Below are 25,803 nucleotides of genomic sequence, written 5' to 3'. Positions count from 1 at the left end.
ATTAAGAAATTAGCAATAAGAGAGAACATATTCAGCATGATAAAAATCATTTTAAAAACCCACCGAGACAGTAGTAAATGGTGAAATTCCGAATGTCTCCCGCTTAAGATCAGGGGTAAGGCTGGACGCCCATTGTCACCATTGGCTTAAACACTTTTGGAGATCCTAGTCAGATGATTGACACAAGAAAAAAAAAGTATGTTCACTGGAAAAGAAGCTCTTTGTCTCCATATGTGACATAATCCTACATTTAAAAATTCCAAAGAATATTGATAAGAAAAATATTAGAGCTTACAAACAAATTTACCAAGTTTCCAAGGTTCATAATCAAAACCTAAAAATGTATTGTGCCTCCCTAAGCCAGCACTGAAATCTACAGAGGGGCTTAAGAAATAAGTCCATTCACAGTAGCATCTGTTTAGAAAACACAAAATTCCTCGACATGACTTTAACCAGGGAAGATGAAGAAAAGACCTAGAGGAGACTGAGTGAGCGGCGAGACGTGCTGTACATGGGAGGACTCAACGGTGCCGCAGCACCACCCACGTTATGGACAGTTTAATTCAACCCCTGTCCAAACTCTAGTAGCCTCTTCTGCAAAATTGTCAAGTTCATATGTAATGGCAAGGGCCTAAATAGCCAAAGTGATCTTGGAAAAGAAGTCTTAAGATGGAAGACTCAGAATTTGCAATTTCAGGATTGAAAACAAAGTCAAAATGATTCAAACACTGTGATATAATACAATTATACTGATAGGCTACTGGATTTTAATTATAGGAATCCAGAAATAAGTGCATATACCTACAGTCACTTGACTTTTGACAAATGTTCTGTTCAGTGGGAAAGGAATCGTCTGCTGATGTTTTGGTTGTTAGCCTAGCCTTTAATGGCTGAACCATCTCTCCTGCCCAGGAAAAGCCTCTAACGGTGTTCTCAACCTTACTAACACTAAGACCTTCAATACAGTTCCCTCATGTTGTGGTGACCCCCAACCTTAAAATTATTTTGTTGCTACTTTGTAACTGTAATTTTGCTACTGTTATGAATTGTAATGTAATATAAATATTTTTGGAGATAGAGAGTTCCCAAAGGGGTCACGTCCCACAGGTTGAGAACCACTGCTCTAACAGATGTGTTTGAGCATCTGGATGTTCATATGCAAGTGTGAATTTGAACTCCCACCTCACACCACATGTAAAAATTAACTTAAAAATAGGCAATCAACTTTAATATTGGAAACAAAAATAAAGTTCTTAGACACGTTGGATTTGACAGTAGAGTCATAGAAATGTCACCAGCCAAAGAAGCGACAGAAGAAAAAGACGCTTCATCCAAACCGAGTGCATTACAGTGAAAGACGCTGCTAAGAAACGGAGTGCAAGAAAACAGCTGCAAAGTGTTCATCTAGGACATAACGAGCTGCTACAGCTCAGCAACAACAACCAGCCAGGCCAGAGGAGAGCCGTGTAAATGCACACACCATGAAACAAGGTCTACAAATGGCCGGTAACCGTGTCGAAAGATGTCTTGTCATTAATTACTAGGGGAATGCAAATTATAACCCAAACGAGACACCACTTCACACCTGCTAGGACAGCAAGGAGAGAGAGGAGTGGGGAGAGAAAAGGAAGTCTTCGATCGAGTGGAGAATTTGGAATCGTTGTACATAGCTGGTGGACATGTATCATTTTGAATTGACTTAAAGTATTTTGAATTACTGGATCTTATTAAATAGTTTAAAAATTGGGAGTACCTGCTGAGAGGATCATTTGGATTTTCAACCTGTCAAGACAATGAATTTATTGATATATTCAATTTCCCCTTTACTGGCAAGGAAACTTACTGTTTTATGGCAGATTGTTTATTTTTACTCATTTAATCTCATTTTCATTATTTTATTTGGCTTTTTAAATTCTTACACAATACATGATTCATCTGTAATTTGAATTAGTAATCTTGTCAAGTTTTAATTTCAGGGGAAGTTTTCTTTGAGATTTGTTATACATATTGTTGCCATCCCAACAGCCAGCTAAGCAGAACAGCAAAGCAAACATCTTGTTGATGTGGGTAGCATTGTGAAAATGTTCTGTCCACATACTGGGTCGCCTTGCCCAGCCTCAATACAAGGGGAAGTACTTAGTCTTACTGAAGCTTAATATACCATGCTTTGTTGACACCCATGGGAGGCCTGCCCCTTTCTGAACAGAAATGGAGGAAGAGTGGATTTAGGGGAGGTGGGAGGAAGTAATGGGAGGAAGGGCAGAGGGGAAGGAGGAGAAATGAAGTTGGGATGTAAAATTAAAAAAACAAAACCAAACAAGAAAGAATTGTGAAAATATGGCAGAGGTGAGCAGACAGTGGGTACTTCAGAAGTGTATTCAAGTACCATTTCACATGCCTAAGAGCAGAAAAGGTAGAGGAATTGGGGCTGGAGAGGTTCAGTAGTTAAGCCCACTCCCTGCTCTTCCAGAAAACTCCTAATTTTGTTCTCAGTACCCACACTGAGCTGGTAATCACCTGTAACTAGAGCTCCAGGACTCAAGCACAGGCACACCCATGTACACATAGATACAAATTCTGGAAGAGCAGGAATCTGACTTGCTCTGACTCCCCTCAGTTCAAGCAGACTTTCACATCCAGAAATACTGGACAGTCTGCATCTGGCTCATGGTAAATGCTCCTTAGTGAATGACCACACTGTAGTGGGTGCCCTTAATGTACGTGTGTGTGTGTGTGTGTGTGTGTGTGTGTGTGTGTGTGTGTGTGTGTGTGTTCGTTCATGCGTGCTTTAAATTACATATTGGACATGTGAGAGAGATAGTTTTTCTCTCTACAAGAAGTCAACAGCTATCACCAGTTGTCTTAGTCAGGGTTTCTGTGGGTGTGATGAAACACCACGACCAAAAGAAATTTAGGGAGGAAAGGGTTTATTTGGTTTACACTTCACATCACTGTTCATCATGGAAGTAAATCAGGACATGAACTCAAACAGCGCAGGAACCTGGAGGCAGGGATGATGCAGAGGCCATGGAGGAGTGCTGCTTACTGGCTTGCTCCTAATGGCCTACTCAGCCTGCTTTCTTATAGAACCCAGGACCACCAGCCCAGGGCTGGGCCCTCCTCTGTAAATCACTAATTAAGAAAATGCTCTGCAGGCTTGCCTACAACCTGGTCTTATGGAGACGTTTTCTCCATTGAGGCTCCTCCTCTCAGCCGACTCTAGCTTGTGTCTGGTTGAAGTAAATCTAGCCAGCACACCAGTGTTTCTGTCCTAGCGACTGGCTTCCCCCAAAGATACAGTGTCCTTCCAATCCTGATCTCTTGTTGTCAGTAAGCTTACACTCATATGTTCTTTTAGTTTTAAAAATTCTATTGCTGTACATTTGGACAACACTTTAGGGAAAAAAGAATGACCCTGAGAAACTAAAAAATTCAGGAACTCTTGCAATTTCTGGCCTGTGTGTTTCTGCTTATGTTTCATACAGTAACTAGAAAAGCCTTCAGACCCTGTGTTTCTTCTCTCTTTTTAAAAATATATTTTTACTTTTAGAATTTCATATATTTGTACAATATATTTTGATCATATCCATCCTGTCTCTCTCAAACTCCTCCCAGAATTTCTCACTTAATTCCCATGCCACCTTCATGTCTTTTTTTTTTTTTCCCATTACCCTACTGAGTCCAACTAAAGGTGTCTGCATGTACACAGGTGTAAGGCCAGCCACCATGCAAAGGCAATGCAGCAGAAGCAATACCCCTGAGGTATACTGACTCTCCTGCCTCCAGTAGCCAGTAGCTGTTTAACTAAGTGTGGGGCCTTCTGATCCCCTCCCTGATCTGCATTGGAATTTTGACTGGCTTGGTCTTGGGAAGGTCTCGTGCAAGCAGCCACAGCTGCTGTGAGTTCACGAGCACATCCCCTGTCATGTCCAGGACACTGTTTTGAAGTAGTCTTTCCCACTGTCTGTCTCTTACAGACTTTCCTGCCTCTCTTTCTTGGTATTCTCTAAGCCTTGTGGAAAGGGTATGATAGAGATATCACATTTAGGGCTGAGTGCTCCACTGTCTGTTACTCTCTGTACTGACCAGTGGTGAGTCTGTCTCTGTATTAACCACCATCCACCAAATAAAGAAACTGATGCAATGGGGCTGATAGCTCAGCTATACAATTAAGTATTTAGAAGGCAGTTTGATGTCCATTTAGCAAAACTATTTAGCAGAACTAGTAGGCTGTCACTGGAGACCTGGTTTTGGCCATGTTTACAGTACCAGGCGTGAGTTCCATTCCACCACGATTCAGGCCTTAAATTCAGTCAGAAAGTAGTTGGTCACTCCTGCAATATTCACACAGAAGATCTCATTTTGAATTCTAAACCAATGCATTTTAACCACATTTTTCCTCTTCCAGCTGGGTGTGATGGCTGTCTTGGTTGGTTTTTGTTAGTTTGACACAAATGTAGACATGCCTGGGAAGCAGGAATCTTAGTTGAGAAAATGCCTCCATAAGATTGTGCTCTAGGCAACTTTGTGGGGCATTTTCTCAATTAATGATAGATGTCTGAGGGCCCACCTCACTGTGGGCAGTACCACTCCTCAGCAGGTGGTCCTTGGGTGTACAAGAAAGCAGGCTGAGTAAGCCGTGAGGTGCAAGCCTGTAAGTGGTGCTCTTCCATGGCTCTGCTTCAGTTCCTGCCTCCAGGTTCCTGCCTTGACTTCCCCCAGTGATGGGCTGTGACCTGAGAGTTCTAAGCTGAAATAAACCCTTTATCCCCAAGTTGCTTTTAGTAATGGTGTTTTGTCACAGTATCAGAAACCCTAACTAAGGCAGTAGCTCTTGCCTGTAACTCAGCTATCAGGCTTCAGAAACAGGATGAATGTGGGGCTAGCCTGGGCTACCAGTTCCATCATGGCCTAAGTGTGAGACTCTATCTCAGAAAAACACTTGTCTCCTCCTCTTTAATGTTTTTCCTAGAAGTTACGAGACCTGTTTTTGGTTTTGTTTTTCTACTTAATGTAGACATGAAGATGTTTAGACCTTTTGCAATTTCTTTCTAGACAGTTACAAAAAGCCCTCTTTCTTTTCTTGTATGTTCTAACTCAGTCATGCCCTCCCCCATTTTAACCTCTTAAAGACATGAATGTAATGCAGACTTTGTGACAATTGCTTATTAGATATGAAATGGTTAGATTTTTCCTTAGATATATATCAACAATAATCTTTGACAAATATTTAAATGTGCTGCTGGTTATTTTTCATCAGCTTGACACAGCTAGGGTTGTCTGGGAGAAGGAACCTCGATTGAGAGAATGCCTCTGTCAGATTGCCTAGAGGCAAGTCTAGAGGACATTTTCTTGATTAATGATTTATATGCGAGAGTCCACATCACTTGAGATGGTATCTAGGTAGGTAGTCCTGCATGGTATGAGAAAACAGGCTGAGCAAGCCATAGAGCACAAGCCGGTAAGCAGTACTCCTTTGTGGTTCTGATTTAGTTTCTGCCTTAACTAACCTCCATGATGGACTTTAGCCTATAGGATGTAATAAACCCCAAGTTGCTTTTGGTTATAGTCTTTATCATAGCTCTAGGGAACAAACTAGAACAAATTTAAAACAAAAGAAAATCGTATAAATGCCAATACAAAGTTCAGATTAATCTCTGACCTTAGTGTGCAGACTTTCCAAATTACCAGAGACGTAGACCATAAAATAATATAAATTGAGGAAAGTATTTGTAATATGTGACAGAAAAATAATAGCCTTACATGTCCATTTTTATGTGTGTGAGAATATATATATGATATGCATATATAGTCCATGATAGAAAAGAGTTACTTCTCATTTTGTTTCTTTAATCTTTTGTTATGAATATAGCAAAAACAAATTAGTTACTCCCCAGGAATATGCAGCATAGAACACCAGCAAGAGATAACTAAGCTGAAGACTGACCTGGAAAAGAAAAGCATCTTTTATGAAGAAGAGATATCTAAAAGAGAAGGAATACATGCAAGTGAGATTAAAAACCTGAAGAAGGAGCTGCATGACTCTGAAGGCCAGCAACTTGCTCTCAACAAAGAAATTCTGGTTTTAAAAGACAAATTGGAGAAAACCAGGAGAGAAAGGTAAGAATCAAATTATCTTCTCATCCAGCAGATATCTGCTAAGTATATATTGTATGCCAAGTCCTGGGAAACTGAGGCAATAGTATATCCAGGCTCCAGCAGGGACAGCGTCATGCAGCAGAAAGACCCCAGAGGAGGGGTAAGGATGGAAGCAGATGGGAGAGGAGCAAGAAGGGCCTTCCAGGCTTTCCAGGAAGAAGTGCATCTGAGCTGGACCTCAAGACTTAGGAAGAAGGAAGTGGGGGGTGTCCAGGCAGAGGTGGCCAAATGGCTGAGACCACAGGAAAGGAGATGTCACACATTCAGAAAACAAGTGCTGCTTACTGTGGCAGATCCACACATAGAAGACCGGAGTGGTGAGGCACGAGATAGGAAACAGCAAAACACATGCGCATTTGTGAATTAAGGAAAGTTACGTGATAGTACTTCTGTTTTGGAATGGTCACTTGCTACCTTGTAGAGAATGATTGGAAGGATCCAGAGTAATCCAGCTGTAAAATGAGGTAGTAGTCCATAGGTGATACTGAAGTTGGAAGAAAGGGTGCTAGATTCAGAAGTTCTGCTGAAAAGACAGACTGCACGACAGAAGGGTGCAGCCATGAGAAGAGAGAACAGGAGAGTCGTCAGTAATATTCAGGTTCTGGGATTCAGGCAGCTGAATGGATTTCACTGGCATGCATCCTGTATTATTTATATTGGAAGCCCACATTTTTGCAGTCTGGTGCATTCTTGACAAATGCAAAGTACTATTGTACGCACTGTGGTATGGCAGTGAGCAGACTGACCTCAAAGTCTGTCCTCATGGAACCTGCTCTCAGTTGGTGAGACAATAAAGACAGTAAGGAAGTGTAGAGCACAGTACATAATGATCTGTGCTAAGAACAGACATGAAGAAGGAAATGGCTGTTGATGGGAAGATTAATTCTGTGCACAGAAGGGAAGAGGAGATGGCAGGAGGAGATAGTACTGAGGTGACGTCCCAATGAAGAGTAAGCATAGTGTGAACTGTATGCAACTGTGTGAGAACATTGTGTACAAAGGAGAGCCCACCTGTTCAGTGTGCTGAGCAGGCCTCAGGCCATGAGTGTTAAGAGCTCACTGTAAACGAACTTCAGCTGCTTGGTAGATGTGTAGAGTAGGCTGTTTACAGGGGTGGAAATACAATCCTGAGTGTCATTCTCCTGTGCTGTTTAATGCTATGAATCTGAATTCAGTCATTTAGTGAATGAGCATAGAAGGTCCTAGAACTGAGCTCTGGGGCATTGCAGTCTTTACAGCCTAGGAGGTGAGGAAGAACTGCAAAGTGAATAGAGAGAGAATGATAAGAAGAAAACCAGGCAAGTGTGGTTTTTGAGACCTTGATCAAGAAAGGCTGTCAGCTCTGTCAGTGTATTGATAACCTCATATTGTGAAAAGAACTACACAGCGGCACTTGCACTTAGCATCATGTGACTTTGATAACAAGTCTCAGTGGAAAAGTGGTTATGGGAGACCTGAAGGAGATCTGGTGGAGCAGTGTACAAGTAACACTAGTGCTTGAACTTGTTACTGCACAAACAAGCAGTGAAATGGAGCTGGAGAAGTTTACCTCCAGTTACTGTGCTCTTCGTTGGTGGTGGTGGTGGTGGTGGTTGTGTGGGTGTGGGTGTGTATTAAGTAGAAATGATAACGTAGTTGTAATCTGACAGAAATTGGCCCAATAGATGATTCAGTAGAGTTGGGAGGAAGGTGGTAGAGCAGTGAAGAGACAGAAAAGAAGAGAGTGTAAGAGGGCACAGATGAAGTCAGCTAGAGAGGTGAGTCTGGTTTTTGTGTTGAGTTGGGAGTGTTGGATGTGAAATGCTTGGGAGACACTGGTGTGGGATATATTAAGATAGCAGTTTAAAGCCTTGGCAAGTTTCCAGTGTAGATTCCAAGAGCCACTGATGTAGTAGATAGTAACCAGGTGACATGGTTAAGTACTCAGGGAGAATGTTTGGAGAGGATGTGAGCATCTGAGATGGCGTTCTGAGGGGCACTGGCATTTACAGGAAGGCAGCTGGGAAGAAGCCAGTGGCATGCTGCAGGGTCAGTGTATGATGACTTATCTGAAATTAATTCACTTACCCATTTTTCTTCTCTTGCACTTGAATGTAAACTCTCTAAGCAGGGCCTGTTTATAAAACTCACAAGAATTTATTTGTTGGTAAATAACAGATAATCTAAAAATATTTGTTAAATGACCGAATAAGCCAGCCCATCAATATCATAAAAAAATCAAGACAGAGACTCATTGTGTAGCCCTGGCTGGCCTGGAATCCACTGTGCAGACCTGGCTGGTCTCAGACTCCATGATCCCTCTGCCTCCTGAGTGCTGGGACTAAAGACATGCGTTATCATGCCCAGCACATTGTAGATTCTTGGAGAGGTTTTTCATGAGGCCTGTCCTTACATATCACCATACTCCGTTCTTTGGGGCTGTTCTGTATTTCAGTCTGGTTCTTATGTACTTGCTGTATAAATGTTACAAAAATAATTTTTTTCGGTTAACTTTTGATCCACTTCCTTTTTCTGCTTTTCTGTTTTGAATTGTACCAGTCAAAGTGAAAGGGAAGAATTTGAAAATGAGTTCAAACAACAGTATGAACGGGAAAAAGTCTTATTAACAGAAGAAAATAAAAAGTTAACGAGTGAACTTGATAAGGTGAGTGATCCCATCTCCCTTTGTGGAGTACGTGCTGGGTGTCATGGCACTTTGTGTTGTGTGTCATTTAATGGTCCTCCTCACAAGGTGTCAGCGTCTGTGTGACAAGGGCTTGTGACACCATTGCTGTCAGACTCTCTGTTTAGCTTCTCCCATCTTTTTGCCCTCCTGTGCCCTCCCCATCACCACCTTTTTTGACATGGTGTCTCATGAAGCCCAGACTAACCTTGAACTTATTTTATAGATGAATTTAGCCTTGAATTATTGATTCTCCTGCCTTTACACACACACACACACACACACACACACACACACAAGTACTGGGATTACATTCATGCACCACTATACCCAGCTCGTGTGTGTGTGTGTGTGATGCATATGTATGTATATATATGATATGTGGCTGTATAGATAGAGACTTATTAATCATAATGAATTAGCTAAAGTTACAGACTCCAACAAGTCCTAACAGCTGCAGTTGGCATTGACGAGAATGAAAGAGCCTCTGGCGCTGGTCTAGTCCATTCATTCATTGGCGGTCTAGGGGAGCCGCTGGCGCTGGTCTAGTCCATTCATTCATTGGCGGTCTAGGGGAGCCGCTGGCGCTGGTCTAGTCCATTCATTCATTGGCGGTCTAGGGGAGCCTCTGGCGCTGGTCTAGTCCATTCATTCATTGGCGGTCTAGGGGAGCCTCTGGCGCTGGTCTAGTCCATTCATTCATTGGCGGTCTAGGGGAGCCTCTGGCGCTGGTCTAGTCCATTCATTCATTGGCGGTCTAGGGGAGCCTCTGGCGCTGGTCTAGTCCATTCATTCATTGGCGGTCTAGGGGAGCCGCTGGCGCTGGTCTAGTCCATTCATTCATTGGCGGTCTAGGGGAGCCTCTGGCGCTGGTCTAGTCCATTCATTCATTGGCGGTCTAGGGGAGCCGCTGGTGCTGGTCTAGTCCATTCATTCATTGGCGGTCTAGGGGAGCCGCTGGCGCTGGTCTAGTCCATTCATTCATTGGCGGTCTAGGGGAGCCGCTGGCGCTGGTGTAGTCCAGTCGCTGGTAGTCTCAAGACCAAAGTGTTGCTGCAGTTTCTCCTTGAAAACAGAGTTGTCAGAGTTCCCCTCTACCTGGAGTGTGCCCGCCCCAGTTGAAGAGGACAGTCTTCAGTACCCACTGCTAAAATAAATAACAGTTCTATCCATGACTGTCCACACAGACATAGTCATGATAACACTTCCACAAATATCAGGTTCCTCTGTCCCAGTCAAGATGACAGTGTGATTTCTCACCACAGAAACAGTTCTGTGAATAGCTTTTCTCAGAAGAATTGTCCCCATCTGCATTACATGTTAAAAAGGCTGACCTAGGATCTCTGAAACGTAAGGAAGAGAGAAACACAGCAGCTGGTGGCAGGTGGGGACCACTGTCAGGAAATGGAAGGATGCAATATCATGAGTTTTTAACTCAAGAAAATGTCCACATGTAACGTATGACATACGTGGAAAAGTTGCCATGCATGGCAGCACACAGACAAACACCAGCAAAGCAGGAGGAGGTAAAAACTCCACAGAGGTGTGAGTTCTCAGCCTGCAGTGTTCATGAGCTGACTTTCAGATAACTGTACGGTGTGTTCAAGCAAGGAGACAGGGTGAAGAATTTAAACAAATAACTAGAGTTTATGCAGAATAGTCAAACAGAATTTTGAAAAGTTAAATCACCAAAGTATGCTATAAAAAGTTTTAGCAGCAGAAACAGACCAGTAAATAACAGCTAACTAAATAAAAGTGATTAGGTTTGGACAGGGCTCCAAGAACAACCAAACCAAAAAGGAAGCATAAAGGTATGGAAGATGATGAAATGATAAAAAGAATTAACATGCAAATAACTGGTTTCCCAAAAGGAAGGTGAGTGAGACTGTTACAGAAACAATATTTGAAGAGTTAATGGCCTAAATTATTCAAAATCTGTGTGTGCGTATATAAACAGGCACACATTTTTAAATACCAAAAACTATAAAGGTTCTCAATCATGGCCCTGTCCAAAGCAGGAGCCGACATAGAATACTAAAAGCAGCCAGAGAAGGCATATGGTGCTCGGGGTGAAGATTGAAAGCTGAACTCTAACTAGGGGAAAGAAAAAAGCAATCCAGGAGAAAAAGAATGGCACCTTCCAAACACCGCAAAAAGTAACTGCCATAGTCAAATGTTACATGTTAAGTTTCATAAAGAAACCTGGGAATAAAATACTTCAAGCATATCACACATTCTTAGTGGATCATGATTTAACTCAACAAACCTGGGTGGTTTGGGTTTTTTGTTTTGTTTTGTTTTTTAGCATGTTGAAATAAATAGAAATTTCAACAATGGGAAGTTTGTTTTAAAGTGTTTATGTGGTATATATGTGTGTGTGGTGTATGTGTGTACATTTGTGTGTGTGGTATATATGTGCGTGTTTGTGCATACACAGGTATAGGAGAAGCTAGGTGTTCCTCAGTAGATGTCCCTCTTTTTTTTTATTAAGCTAAAGACTCTCACTGAACCTGGAGGGAGTCACTGCTTTGGCTAGATGGCCAGTGAGCAGCAATGGTCCTCTTACTCCACGACACCAGGTACACCTGCTACACTTGGCCTTTTCACATGTGTGCTGAGGCCCAGAACTCAGGTCCTCATGCTTGCACAACAAAAATTTATTGACTGAGCCATCTCTCCAGACCCAATTTTATTAAATTTAGGTACAAAATGTTTATATTTAAAATGAAAGAGCATCATTTTAAGATAATATATTTTACAAAGAAATTTATATGATTAAAATATACTTTTTTCCTGGACAACTAATGACAGATTGCTGTTGAGGTGTGGTAGTCGTGAAGTTGGGTGTTGGGCTCATGAGAATTCACTTACAGCATCCTTTTTTTTTTTTTTTAAAGATTTATTTATTTATTATGTATATAGAAGAGGGCGCCAGATCTCATTACAGATGGTTGTGAGCCACCATGTGGGTGCTGGGAATTGAACTCAGGACCTCTGGAAGAGCAGTCAATGCTCTTAACCTCTGAGCCATCTCTCTGGCCCTCATCCATATTTTTTTTTTTTTTACTGTTAAGTACATTATCTATTTTATTTCATTTTCTCTGTTTTTTTTTTTTGAACTGGTATTCATTTGTGCACAGTTTCCTTTTATTTTGTTATAACCTTTATTTTTATTTTATGTGCACGGAGGTTTTGCCTGCCTGCATGTCTATATATCATATGCACACAGTGCTGATGGAGGTCAGAAAGGGGCACCATATCCCCTGGGTCACAGTGTTGGCTGCTCTTCTAGAGGATCTGGGTTTGAATCCTAGCACCCACATGGTGACTCAAAACCATTTTTGTATGTGCTGTGATTCTTTATAAGATTTTTAAAGTTAACATGGCAGTGGCAGAAAAAAGGGGTTGTTGGGAGAGAAAGAAGAGAGGATGTTTTCTGGAGATTGGGTGATGCTTTTCAAGGAGACGAAGAATATTCATAATTAGAACCAGTTTCATGTAGGGCGTGAGGAAAAGCAAAAAAAGCAGGAAAATTCAAAGTGCTCATTATTCTCAAATTCTGTCTTCAGTGTCGTGTGGAATAATAAAAAGACACACATTTTTAGTGGAAGATTATGGGTTATTAGATGGAACAACAGGTGTTGTTCTAAGTCCTGGGAAGTCGTGTTCCTAAAAGCCATTCATGCCTTCACACTGCCTTCCAGCTGACCACGCTGTATGAGAACTTAAGTGTACGCAACCAGCACTTAGAAGAAGAGGTCAAGGATCTAGCAGACAAGAAAGAATCAGTTGCTCACTGGGAAGCCCAAATCACAGAGATAATCCAGTGGTGAGTGTTCTTCCAGATGGGCTGCTGGGGCGGGGATGGGGGGGGGGGTGCTGTGCTGCTGGGGGGAGCGTGGGCTGTGAGAAGTCTTAACACCCTTCCTCATCTTTGTTTGTGTGGAAAGTAAGTTACTTTACAAGAATAGAAAAGGTAAGCCTGTAAAGAACTCAAGAAACACATCCATTTGCTTTTGATATTCTTTTCTAAGGTCAAAACTGCATATTTATGACTACTTTAAGCAACTGATAGCCTGAGAAAAATGTAGAAGGTGAACAATACTGTGTTTGCAAGTATATCAGTTCAGGCATGGCATTTTTAAAGCCTTAAGTGACTGTGGCTTAGCCTCACACTATTTCCTCAGCTCTCGGGACTAAGTTCGATTATTTGGCCTATGAATTTTGTCATCTTGATTCGCTACATGCTTGTTACCATGCTTATAAAAATCTGCATATTTTATACTGTGTGGAGAAAGCAGAATCCAGTAAAGACTTTTATTTCCTAATAACTTTTGTATTTATTTAAGTCTTTACCCATTTAACTTTATGTCAGAATAAATAGTTCCTTTCTGTATCTACGAACCAATTAATTATTTATTGAGGATTTTAATTTCCTGTTATTAATTTTTAGTTTAATCAGTTTTCAGTTTCCCTTTTCAGATTCCTAACATCCTTTTAAAATCAAACATGAATAAAATGTATTAAGTAACTTTACTCTGATAACCCAAATATATCTATATTGACCTAACTGTAGAGTTCTTCTGGTAACTAATGCTTGCAGATGTGCCCAGATTGTAGAAATTTACTGTGTTACAAAAAAAAAAATATATATATATAAATAACTGTTAGTTCATTGATGCTTAATTTATATCCACATCATTGGGTTTACATTTCTAAAGAGAACCATTTTAACATTTAGCCAAATTGATTGTGGATCTATAAATAACAAAAGATAGAGCTGAAAAATTGCTTTATTAACTGATTTTTCTAAAACCTGTTATTCTAGACCACCTCTCTGTTTTCTAGTGACAAGGAGAATGGGAAGTGATCCTGATGAAGGAAGCAATCTCCATTCATTCATTCATTCATTCATTCATTCATTCAGTAACTCATTCATTCAAAAGACAGTTCTCATCATATATTCAAGGCTGACCTCAAATTCTTGGTCTTCCAGAAGAAAAGAATAGCATCATTTAAACACTGCAGGGAAATAACTACCAACTTAAGATGCTAAATACAAAGTATTGTGAAGAAACATAAATAAAATAGACTTAACTGTCATAGTGAAGCATTATGGTACATTTGTTTATTGGCCCACTATTCAGTTTGAAATAACTAGAAATTTCAACAGTATGAAATTTGTTTTTTAAAAAATGTGTGTGTGTGCGTGCATGCGTGCATGCAAGTGTAAGATAGAGGTCAACTTTGGGTTGGTTTCTTCCTCAGTCGCTGTATACTTCTTTTTAAATTTGTGATTTAACAAATTTTCTATCGAAAATCAATGGTTTTTATCAGCTGCATAACCTTAAGATGGTAACTAGAAACTGGACTTTAACTTCATTAATATTTATCCTTTATTTTTTCATTATTATTAATATTAATCATTATTATGAATATTAATACTTTCACAAAACAGGAGTGTTTTATTATAGCATAACCCTGATTTCTGCAGAATATTGTACTTTAAGTTGCCTAAATCCAACCGACATCAGCTTTAAAAAAAGTATGCATGTTTTTTGTGAGATAAAATGTCAGAATCCACATGAGGAGAAATCCTAGTAGTCTTCAGAGTGTCACGCTTGTTCAATGTAAGATCTAAAGAGTTATCATTTATGGTCCAGGGTGATTGAAAGGGTCTGTAAGTATCTAGGGTTTGGAACTTAGTTCTCAGTGAAGCTTTGAATTACATACACCACTGAAGTTTTCTGTCTTGGACTTTGTACTCCATGTCCATCTTGTGTGTGTATTCCAGGGTGAGTGACGAAAAGGATGCGCGAGGCTATCTTCAGGCCTTAGCTTCTAAAATGACAGAAGAATTGGAAGCGTTGAGAAATTCCAGCTTGGGGACACGAGCAACAGTAAGTTCTGCCGCCTTTCCTGGATGCTCACCCCTCCAGAGAGCAGAAAGCACACAAAATATCTAACTACCAGTTACCCAGGCTTTCACTTACTGCAAAAGTTTTCATGAGAAATAAGTTAGTTTAGGTCTTTTCCAGTTTAAGAAGATATAAAATGTCACTGTTAGCTGTTATTTTATAGCTAGTCATTATCGAAGGAGATGAGAAGAAAAAACAGTTACTTATTTTCATTTATACAAATTTACTGTTATTTCTGGATTTGATGAAAAATGCATTTTCACAAATTGCTTGCCAGTTCCGCTCAGTTTCAGTGATATAAAGTAGCTTCTAGATTCACTTGTATTATGAAATTGAAATGTTAATAATAAAGTTGGAAGAACTAAAGCATAATCATATTATTCTATAGGATATGCCCTGGAAAATGCGTCGTTTTGCAAAACTGGACATGTCAGCTAGACTAGAGTTACAGTCAGCTCTGGATGCAGAAATAAGAGCTAAGCAGGCCATCCAGGAAGAGCTAAATAAAGTTAAAGCATCTAACATCATAACAGAATGGTAAGGACCAATAATTTAGTCCTATTACAATAGTTTATAAGTTTGTTGAAAAGTATTTGGAACAAAGTTACATGTTTAGCTGCCTACCTGCTGTTTTGTATTTGTTTTTTAAACAAAAGTGATGATCATATGGTTGGGAATACTACTAAGTAGTATAGTGCTTCCTGCCAGGCCCAAGGCCCTGCGTCTGATCCCAGCTCTGCCCCCAATCAACAGAAGTGGTGAACAGGTTTGGTGGCTCGGTAAAGTGCATACCTCTTAGGCATGAAGACCTGACATTTGATCTCTGATCCCCACATTTAAAAAAAAAAAAGAAAAGCTGGAGCCATGGCATCTGCCTGTAATCCCAGAATCCCAAGGTGGCAAGGCAGGGACAGGAGGGCTCCCGTGGCTCACTAGCCACCTGGCCAGACCAGTGCACTCTAGTCAGTGAGAAAGTTCATCTCTGAGACTAAGGTGAAAAGCTGTTGAGGAAGACACCTGATGCTGCCCTCTGCCCTTCACATTCGTGCAGGCACCCAGTCACATACACACAAAGTGCGCACACACACACACACACACACACACACACACACACACATACATACAAAGTGCACACACACACAGATGCACACAAGTGCACACAACACACCCAGTCACATACACACAAATGCACACACACACACACACAGACACATACACACAAGTGCACACACACACACCCAGTCACATACACACAAATGCATGCACACACACACACACACACACATGCACACAAGTGCACGCATTCACACAGACACATACACACAAAGTGGTGGCCAGAAAAAGTTTTGCAGATTCGAAACGGAAAAGATGTAATTCTAGTGAAAGTTTCACACAGCCTTGTTTTCTGTAGGCTTATCCATAGATGGTTTATTATTTTTAAATAATACTTCACTCTTTATTTTTCTCCTTATTTGTAAAGTTTAGTTGACTCAAATTTTATTCTATTAAATCTGAAATACTCTCACATTCTGTATAGAATACAACTTTACTGTCAGAACAAAATACAAACATCTGAAAATTGCAGCCTCCCCCATAGAGCTTTTACAAATGGTCATTTTATTGATGTTAAGTTTTGTGTGTGGTGGGGGTTGTTTGGTTTTTGGTTTGGTTTGGGTTTTGTTGTTGTTGTTGTTGTTGTTGTTTTTTGAGATGTTAAATTTTGTAATGGTGAAATAATTATGATTATTTTCCAGGCTCCTTTATTTATTTAAAATAAGCAAACTCTAGTATCCAGGGCAGTTAGCTAGTAAACATTCCTGTCAATTCTTATCACAACAGCAGCAAATTCTATTGCAGATACAGAAATGATAAAGTGAAAAATTGTAATTGGATTAGATATAAAGATGGTTCAAAAATAAGTCACAGGACTGGAGAGATGGCTCAAAAACTGAGCATTCTTAATGGTTTTGCAGGGCATGAAGTTTTGATTTTTCAGCAACCAGATCAGGAACCTCACCACTGCCTATTTCCATGGGATCCTAACACTGGCCTTCTTAGGGAATTTGCATGCATGTGGTATACATAACTCATACAGGCACAGATGCATAACTGTGGATAAAGATAAATAAATCTTTGAAAAAAATCAGTTAGTGGGTAACAGTGGAACAGCAGTAAGTTCACATTAAAAATGAAACTATAAACTTAAAAATCCATCTGGCTCAAAAATAACAAAACTTCCAAAAGCATGAGAAGAAACACGGGGCTACAAATTGGCTTTTAAGTGGCATGATGCCTTGAGACTTAAGCTGAAGTCATTATTTTCTTATCAAAGACAAACACACACTCCTGTTGAATGCTGACCTTTTTGTTGTAAATAACGCAGGCACAAATATGTTTCATTTGAATATGCTTATGAAGCATTGGAAAAGAAGTTTTTCTGGAGAATATGAAGTAAACCTTGTATGAAGAACTACCGATTATCATTTTCAGTAGTGTAATTTGAATAAGTGTTATCTTTTTCTTTCTTTACCCAGGACACTCTAACATTTGTTCATAATGCAGAGCTGAGTCAGGTGAAAGTTAGAAACTCATGAGTATGCTCTAGTTACGTGGTGATATGTGAACAAGGTCTAACAGCAGAATGTTGTCAAATTGAGTAATTTAGCTCAGGGTCAGCGTGCTTTTTCTATAAAGGCCCGTGTAGACTCCTCTGCTCAGCTCTGTGGCCCCAGCACAGCAGCAGGTGTCCTGTCCTTACGTTTTGCAGTGCTGCACATGCCAGTCGAGACCTCTCTCCTAGACTGCATCTCAGCCTTGGCTGCCATCTTCTTCACAGAAGTGAACGCGTCTGTATAGAGCAGGTGGCAGGCTGCATTTGTCTTGTGTGCAGTGGCTCACAGTCTTCTGCTTTAGCCTTCCAGACATTTAAACCAAACAAGCTGAGCTACACCAATTTAATTAATGACTGTTTTCCTTTTCCCGCTTATTTAAGTAAACTCAAAGATGCAGAGAAGAAGAACTTGGAACTGCTATCCGAAATTGAGCAGCTGATAAAGGACACTGAAGAGCTTAGATCTGAAAAGGGTATGAGAGTGTGTTTGTGTCAGGACTTGCTGTTCTGAATGTCCTTTATTTTGTGAGAGCCAACTTACTGTGTAGATGGAGAATTCCTTACATTAGCAACCATACATGCATGCAAGCACCACACACATGCACATACACACTCATGTGTGCACATATATTCACATATGCATACACATGCATGCATGCAGACTACTGAGTATTAGTTAATATACACTAGATTAAGAATTTTTAGTTATAGAAGTGACCACTTTGCCATAAATTTGACTGTTATTTCAGGGTTACAAACTATTTCATGAGTAACTTTTGTGATTGGGATTAAAGCATTTTGTGATGTATTTATAGGGTTCTCCCATGTCATCATTTGGCAGTGGTGCTGTTCATTAGCATCAGAACTTAGTGAAGAAACTTGAAAAGAGAGCTTGTTTTTGAGACAGTCTTGCTGAGTAGTCCGTGGTGTCCTTGAATTTAGAATCCTCTTGCCCCTTCTCCTAAGTGCTGGAACTACTTTTATTAAAACTTTTCATGTGCCTGCAGTCTACAAAATTGTATAGGTACAGAATGGACAGTCAGGAAACCATATAAAATAACTAAAGCTAACTAAATCAATATTAATTGCTTCAGTAATGAAGAATGATTTGGGTGTTGGTTGTGTTTTCCAGTCTGAGGATTACATTGCTTGTCCTAAGCCATTTCCAAGATCATCTTAGCATTTTCTTGAGGACTTTCATTTTTCTTTTCATGTGGAGTTAGCTCAGAGTCTGTCATAACCCTATGATATTAGCTTCTTATGCAGTTTTTCCATAATGTGAACATTAAGAGGGTGATGATTAGTAAAAAGTAAACTCAGAATGTGACTTATTTTAGTAAAGGGTCATTTTATATGGAATTATCCAAAATCCATTTTTTTTCTGACCAACGCTCTCATCAATTACTGGTTTAATTGATTGGCTTTGTATTTGGCTAAGGGTTACTCTGTCATTTCCCATCTCCAGAACACAGAGAGGGATAGAACTGGTTGGGTCTCTGTGCCCGCTTACACTGTGGAGAACAGAGTAATCACATGAGGTACTATAGTACTTGATGTTACATTTTTGTCTGTTGTTGGTTGACTTTCTTGATGAACAGAAGTGAATTGGAACTCACAATAAAAGGATAAGCCATCTGGATAAAATGGTAATGCTTGATTTTAATTCAGGAACAGTGGAGGGGAGACATATTGAGGAAGAAAACAATATGTAACACATGTGTGGCCTTGTGGTCCTAAAAGATCAACAAGAATAACACCTGTGCCAAATAAACTGACACGTCAGATCTGCTGCGTTGTTTTTAGATTACATCTAAACTTAAAAATTAAAGATTTTTTAAGTTTATAGCACATTGCTTTATGAAAATGTGTTAAAGGCTTTTTTATCCAGAATACTGCAAAACAAAATGTCTTTATGTTACAACATAAAATAATGTGCTTTCTAGATACGTTTACAAAATAAGGGCAAAGACCTTTTCTATACTTTCTTTACTATTTTATCCCCAGTATCTAGGACAGTATCTGCTACAAAAATAGTCTCTTTTAAAAAGGCATTTATGTATGTATGGAGGGGTAGGTGTGCATGCCATGGCACACATTCAGAGGTTAGAGAACAGCTCTTAGGAGTTAGTTCTCAGCCGGGCGGTGGTGGCGCGCACCTGTAATCCCAGCACTCGGGAGGCAGAGGCAGGTGGATCTCTGTGAGTTCGAGGCCAGCCTGGTCTACAGAGCTAGTCCGGGACAGGCTCCAAAGCTACAGAGAGACCTTGTCTTGAAAAAAAAAGGAAGGAAGGGAGGAAAGGAAAGGAAAGGAAAGGAAAGGAAAGGAAAGGAAATTAAAAGAAATTAAAAGGAGTTAGTTCTCTCTCACCGAGTGGGTCTTAGGGAACTCGGGTCTTCAGGCTTAGCAAGAGCCTTTAGCTGAGGAGCCAGTTCAGCTATCATAGTAGACTCATAATAAATATTTTTTCACTAAATAAATTCCTGAACTGCCTACTTGAGAACTTTGAGATATTAAAATAATATTAAGAAGCACATAAATCAATGATGGGGAGATGACTCGCTGTGTAAAATGCTTACTTTGCAAGCACGAGGACCTGGGTTCAGATTCTGAGCACCCACATTCCCATTATCCAGGGGTGGCAGCATATACCTGTGACCTCAGCACTGGGGACAAAAGGAAAAACCCTGGAGTTCACTAACCAGCCCTTCCAACCAGATGTGAACTCTCGTCTTGATGATGTTTCTAAACAAAATGGAGACCAGTAAAGCAAGACAACCCTCTGACCTCTAAATGCACATATGTCTGCATGCACACAAATACAGATAGAGAATACCTGCCCTGTGCTAACGGGAACAGGGGGAGAACACAAACCAGTTGATAAGTCTTCAGGATAGAAAAGTCAAAGTTGTGTAACAGGAGTGAGTTCTATGCTCAGCGCTCCAGAGCACTGGCTCCTTTACTAGAGGACCCAGGGTTAATCTCGAGCCCCCACGGGGCGGCTCACAACATCCCTGTAACTCCAGTTCCAGGGGTCTCATGCCCTCTTCTGGCCTCCCTGGGCATTGCATGCATGTGGTGCACAGACACACACGAAGGAAAAACACTCATATACACAAAGTATAAAAAAGTTTAAATTGTGTGAGAGGCTACTTCTGCTTTATCTTCCCTAGTAGTTATCATCATTTTTATGTTTTGAGAATTGTTTTGAGATTATGTATTCAAACTTACTATCATAGCCAAAAGGTATATATTCATTTTTTTAATCAACTGAGAAAAACTGAATTTTGGATTCTTCATTCTTTCATAAGCTAATACCTGAGATGGGAAATTAATTAAGTATACTTATTTTATCACTGTGTTATTTATGAAATAGGTTTATTTTGTAAATTCTGAAAAGATTATTTTTAAAGTATTTCAAAAGAGGAACCTTGTTTGGGTGGTAAATGAGTTTAGAAGGACAAGCTTCTAGTTATTTTTTCCCAAATTGCCTAAACAATTTTTATTTTATTTTGTTATGATGTACTAGATCAGTGGTTCTCAATCTTCCTAACGCTGCAACCCTTTAACACGGTTCCACATGTTGTGGTAACTCCCAGCTTAAAATTATTCCATTGCTACTTCATAACTGTAATTTTGCTACTGTTATGAATCATAATGTAAATATCTGATATGCACCCCTGAGAAAGGGTCATTAGACTCTGAGTGGGTCGTGACTCACAGGTTGAGAATCACTGTACTATTGACTCAGGACTATCCTGGATTCTAGTCCAACTTAACTGTTGAGTCTAGGGAGCACTAATGGATTTTGTTCTTTTCTAACTGTGTGAAGTTAATACAATAAACCTTGACACAGTGGTTTTATTTTTAAATGCTTGACTAGATTGAGACAGGAAAGGTCACCCATGAAAATGAGTTTTAATTGCTCTACTTTAAAAATAGTCGCTGCTGTCTTCTAGGTATAGAGCACCAAGACTCACAGCATTCTTTCTTGGCATTTTTGAATACGCCTACCGATGCTCTGGATCAATTTGAAGTAAGTGACTGCTCTGAATTCCTCTGGTCTACTTAAAACAGTTCACTCTGCCGTCTAAAATTGACTTACATAAGAGAACCTAGAATCATATAAATAAGTGAATAGAAACATGTAAGGGAGGAATGTGTCTGCATTCTTATGGAAAGTATGACCACACTTGTATATAATAAAAACATCTCAGACAGTCTGAAACCTAAAGCTGTTAATAGACCTAAAAGCAGGTTCAGCCCCATAAGAAGCAGAGGAAGCAGGAGCGCTCACAGTAGCTCACTGCTGGCTCTCTCGTTCCTGGTCAGTTCCTTTTTAAGAAGTATGCTAAGGATACTACTTTTTGATAGAAGTGTTAACCTACACTCTTGTTAGATGTACTCTGAAATAGTGGTTGCGTAGCTCTTTGTCAGTCTTTATTATTTAAACATTCTGAAAAAAGCCAATATAATATCAAAGTGTGTCTTATGCCAGAAAATGTAACTTATTGGTTATCACCTTGTTTAGCAGTTAGAAATCCAGAATCTCTGTGCTGTGCTCTCTAAGTGCTGGAAATACAGCCGTGACCACAGTGGACAGAGCTCCCTCTCAGATCGCTTATGTTCCAGCAGGAATATTTAGAAGCAGAGATTCTGATAACCTATTTCAGTTGTTATTTTCAGAAGTGTACTGTTAATTGAATAATCAGTGGTTTGCCGGGAGCTTTCATTTTATTACTTTGGGTACAGTAGCTGAATTTCATCCCTTTGGGGAAGGAAGACTCATCCTTTGAAAAGTAACCCTAGGATCCTTGACAACAGTGACTACTTTTCTCATTTATTTATTTGAACAAATGTCATTTGCCTTTCAATTGTTTTACAAAATTTTAATTTATTATTTGTTTGTATTAAATTGCTTCATCCATATTTTCTATTTTTTTATTGCTGAATTCGTTTAATAGGATTCCTTTTCTTCTTCCTCATCCTCACTGATTGATTTTTTGGATGACGTAAGTCTTTAATTTTCAAACCAATGCATCCTTCAGTAAAAAAGATCAGTGAATTGATTTGAAGAATTTGCCTAGTAATGCAGTTTTAGAAATGTCACTTGGAAATTTATGTGAGCTAAATGCTTCATTCTTATCTGAAATATAATAGTTTATCAGTATTAAATGAGGTACATAAGAAACCCTTTTCCTTTGGCGAGTCTGTGTTTCCAGTCTTTGCCAGAGCGACGAGCATGCTTACTTAAATGCTGTCACTGTTTGTAAGAATTGTTCATTTTTGGTTTTCATGGTTTCTGTTTTACTTTCTCCTTTTCTTTTTGACATCTTGCTGTTCCTGTGTTGGTTTAAAATAAATCTCTGGTAGAGAAATCAGAAAAGTGACATTGAAAAAGTGAAATTCTTACAGTTTTGTCATAACACAGTGAGACTATAATCAAATTTTAATGCAGACAAATTTCTCTTCTAATGTGGAAAGTGATTTCAAATTAACATGTGCACTATATACCCCACCAGTTAGATGCACTAGCATATTCTGTCTGAATTAATTCTGTAGATTTAATAATTTAGAACTTTGTAGTAAATGTGATATATTCACTTTCTACCTACACTGCCTGTCATATACATTTTCTGTTTCACATTAGATGACTCAGTAATCCTTGACATAGAATTTTGATATCCTGTTGAACATGAGCACTTTCCAGAAATTAAAATATAAAAGAATTTAAATGCAAATAATGTAACAAGTATTTTTAATTGAGGGTAAATTCATTAAATGTTTTATTCTTAATATTTTGTTAAAGTACAGTATTATATTCAGAAGATTATTTCAGCATAATTTTCTACTGAAAAAAAATCTTGATCTAATTTTTTTCAAATTACTGAACAACAGACTTTTTGGTATGTTTGGAAATATACCAAAACCTGTTTCCTTCCTAAATGGAAATTTTTGTTGTTGTTTCTAAAACAATAAATTATGCTGGGTGATTCTATAATATAATTGAAAGATAATTGTCTTTAAAAACGTGACATTACGTGTTGCAGTCTGCTGTTTGGTATGTTAAAACAATGTGGTATTCACATTAGAAAGAATGAGGAAAAAGTTTAGTAAATTACAGAGTTCTTTTTACTAATAAACTGTTTTCACGTTTTCTTTACAAATGCTTGCCTCCATCCTTTTCTTTCCCATAAACACTTGGAAGGTAAACCTAAGAACAGTGTGTGTTTCAGCAGACGAATGAACTCTTTTCCATAGATACCTGTTAAGAGTCCCCTCTGCCAGGCTCTTGCTCTCAGGAGCACTCTGAGGTTGCTCCTCTGGATGTAATGACAGTGCCCCCATGTCATGGCCATTTCCCAGCCTTTTTTCCCTTCTGGTTCTTCAGCCACTGTACACAGCATAAGCTCATTGTGAATGTAGAGCTGAGTTCTATAATAGTGCGGAAGAATGATTCCCAGTACACAGTGAAAAGGAGCTGAGTCCAGAAGCTGCTGAGTCTTTGCTTCATGTTCTGATTTTTCCAAGGCACGATGCTGCTGTTCCTTCTGTCCTTCTGTTATTTTTTCTGATAAAGCTCTTAGCTGGCCAGTCCACTTTCTAGCATGGAGTTTGTAGGAAATTACCTAGCCTTTCAATGCCTGCATTTGACCATCTGACAGATAGTTATGCTACAGTGCTGTGCTCATAAAGTGTTTGAATATTTAAAGGAATCTTATAAAGCCTTCAAGAATCTTAGGGCGTCTCCTCGCTAGGTTGGTTCTCCTCTCTTTGTCTGCTCTTTAGCTTCATTTCCTGTCTGCCAGTGTGGCTTCACTTTGGTGCTTCCCCTCCACCTTCATTCCTGAGCTCTCCTCTTGCTAAGAGCATGAATCACAGTGCCTTCTTTGGAATTGTCGAGGAGGGGCTAGCACTAAGGTCACATTAAAAAAATTCCTATTCTTAATTTACACTTTATAATATAACCCTCTTGTTTCTTTTGTTTATTGTTCATAACTGTGACCATGTTTTTCAATGTTAGCCATTCATTCATTTTTATCACTAAAAATCAAATAAAATTATGTTTCAGTGGTAGCATTAAATGTTTGGTATGTTCATGTTCCACATCCAAGATACTATAAAAGCCAAGTTCGGTAGCTCCCATGTTAGGCATTTAGACTTTTAAGGAATAATTGAATCTATATTATTCTTTATCCTAAATCTGGTTATATTATGCATCATGTTTATAGTGCGTGACTTCCCTGTGTTAAGAAGGTTCTGGTGTTTAACAAACCCCACATCCTGTCCTTCCAGTCATCCCCTTTATCTTTTGTTATCACTATAGAAGAGAACATTGAAGAACTAACCCTAATTGCAGCTCAGCTTGCATGTTTAGGAGAAGAACAGTTTGTGTTAAGCTCAATTGCAAGTTTCATTTGGTGTTGTGTCTACATATCATCCATCTTGACCACACACAGGCCCATGGTTACCTTCACGGTTCTCACTTTTCCTGCTCATGGGTCCTCTCCTCCAAATTGACCTTCTGCTCTTCTCCTATTAAAACTGTCATTTCACTATTTAGAACGACACAGAAGCATTCTCCCATTCGTGCTTTTTCCTGAGCTTGTTTTGTCTATTCCTCCTACTCTGGCAATCAGGAGGGATAGGTTATTCGAGCAGGCAGGGTTTAGGCATGACTGTAGTCTCGTACAGAACCTTACTGAGATGCTCCAGAGTAGCCATCTCGGTCTCGGTTCCTCCCTCCACTGATGTCCTGATTTCACCATCATCCTCACCCAGTCTGCTTTACATTCTCTCACAGCCTATCTCAGGGTAAAGATGTAGTGGCATGGACAGCGTAGAACTACGTTTTTGTTTTATATATTGTCATTACTGATGACTCCTAATTTAGCTCTTAACATTTTAGTCAGCTTTGAAAGAGTAGGGAGTTGGCAGATAAATGTATAAAGCAAAGCTGCTTCATTATATATTTTGTGGGTGATTTGTGTGTGGGGGGTTAACTAGGGCTCAAATAAGTATTTTACAGTGAACAATAACAATAGATCTGTAGTTATTCTTGGAATTGTCCACTTCCTTGATGGAATGTTGCCCTGTGGATCACAATGTGTGTGCCAATGAAAACCTCCTCAGTCTCAGACCACATCTGAGCAGTTGTTTCCTTACTGTTTTTATCCTCCAGTCTTTCCTGAATATGTTTGTACTTGAACGTGTCCAAACAATGGCTCTGTGCATTTGTCTGTATGCTGTGTGTTGATGCGGGGGCCTGACCCTCCTTCCCTGTAAATATGTGTAACGTGGTGTTCTCTCTCTGTTGAAGCGCTCCCCGTCCTGTACTCCAGCTAACAAAGGCAGACGTGTAAGAGACTCTGACACTGTGTGCTGCCCAGTGCCTTCCACCTGGCTCCTGTTCTTTGCCTTTGGCTGCAGAGCCCTGAGCATGTGCTGTGTGCCC

At 39.7% G+C, this 25,803-nt stretch overlaps 1 protein-coding gene across 21 annotated transcripts in view; it reads left to right on the top strand.

The window, feature by feature from the left end:
- Cdc42bpa (CDC42 binding protein kinase alpha) overlaps positions 1–25,803 on the top strand; it is a 206,671-nt gene that overhangs the window by 137,019 nt on the left and 43,849 nt on the right. For 8 of the 21 annotated variants that reach the window (XM_036201790.1, XM_036201799.1, XM_036201793.1 and 5 more), the window contains 9 exons: positions 5,873–6,120; positions 8,698–8,803; positions 12,526–12,650; positions 14,616–14,721; positions 15,128–15,276; positions 17,732–17,823; positions 21,308–21,384; positions 22,313–22,360; positions 25,669–25,707. In XM_036201790.1, the coding sequence (XP_036057683.1) occupies positions 5,873–6,120; positions 8,698–8,803; positions 12,526–12,650; positions 14,616–14,721; positions 15,128–15,276; positions 17,732–17,823; positions 21,308–21,384; positions 22,313–22,360; positions 25,669–25,707 (990 nt within the window). The remainder of the gene's footprint in view (positions 1–5,872; positions 6,121–8,697; positions 8,804–12,525; positions 12,651–14,615; positions 14,722–15,127; positions 15,277–17,731; positions 17,824–21,307; positions 21,385–22,312; positions 22,361–25,668; positions 25,708–25,803) is intronic. The other 13 variants (XM_036201809.1, XM_036201798.1, XM_036201812.1 and 10 more) reach the window with 5 other exon arrangements.

Source organism: Onychomys torridus, chromosome 11 (assembly GCF_903995425.1).
Source record: "Onychomys torridus chromosome 11, mOncTor1.1, whole genome shotgun sequence".
In the NCBI taxonomy this organism is placed as follows: Eukaryota; Metazoa; Chordata; class Mammalia; order Rodentia; family Cricetidae; genus Onychomys; species Onychomys torridus.
The sequence above is the reverse complement of the archived record's forward strand: the minus strand, read 5'-3'. Positions and strand labels throughout refer to the sequence as shown.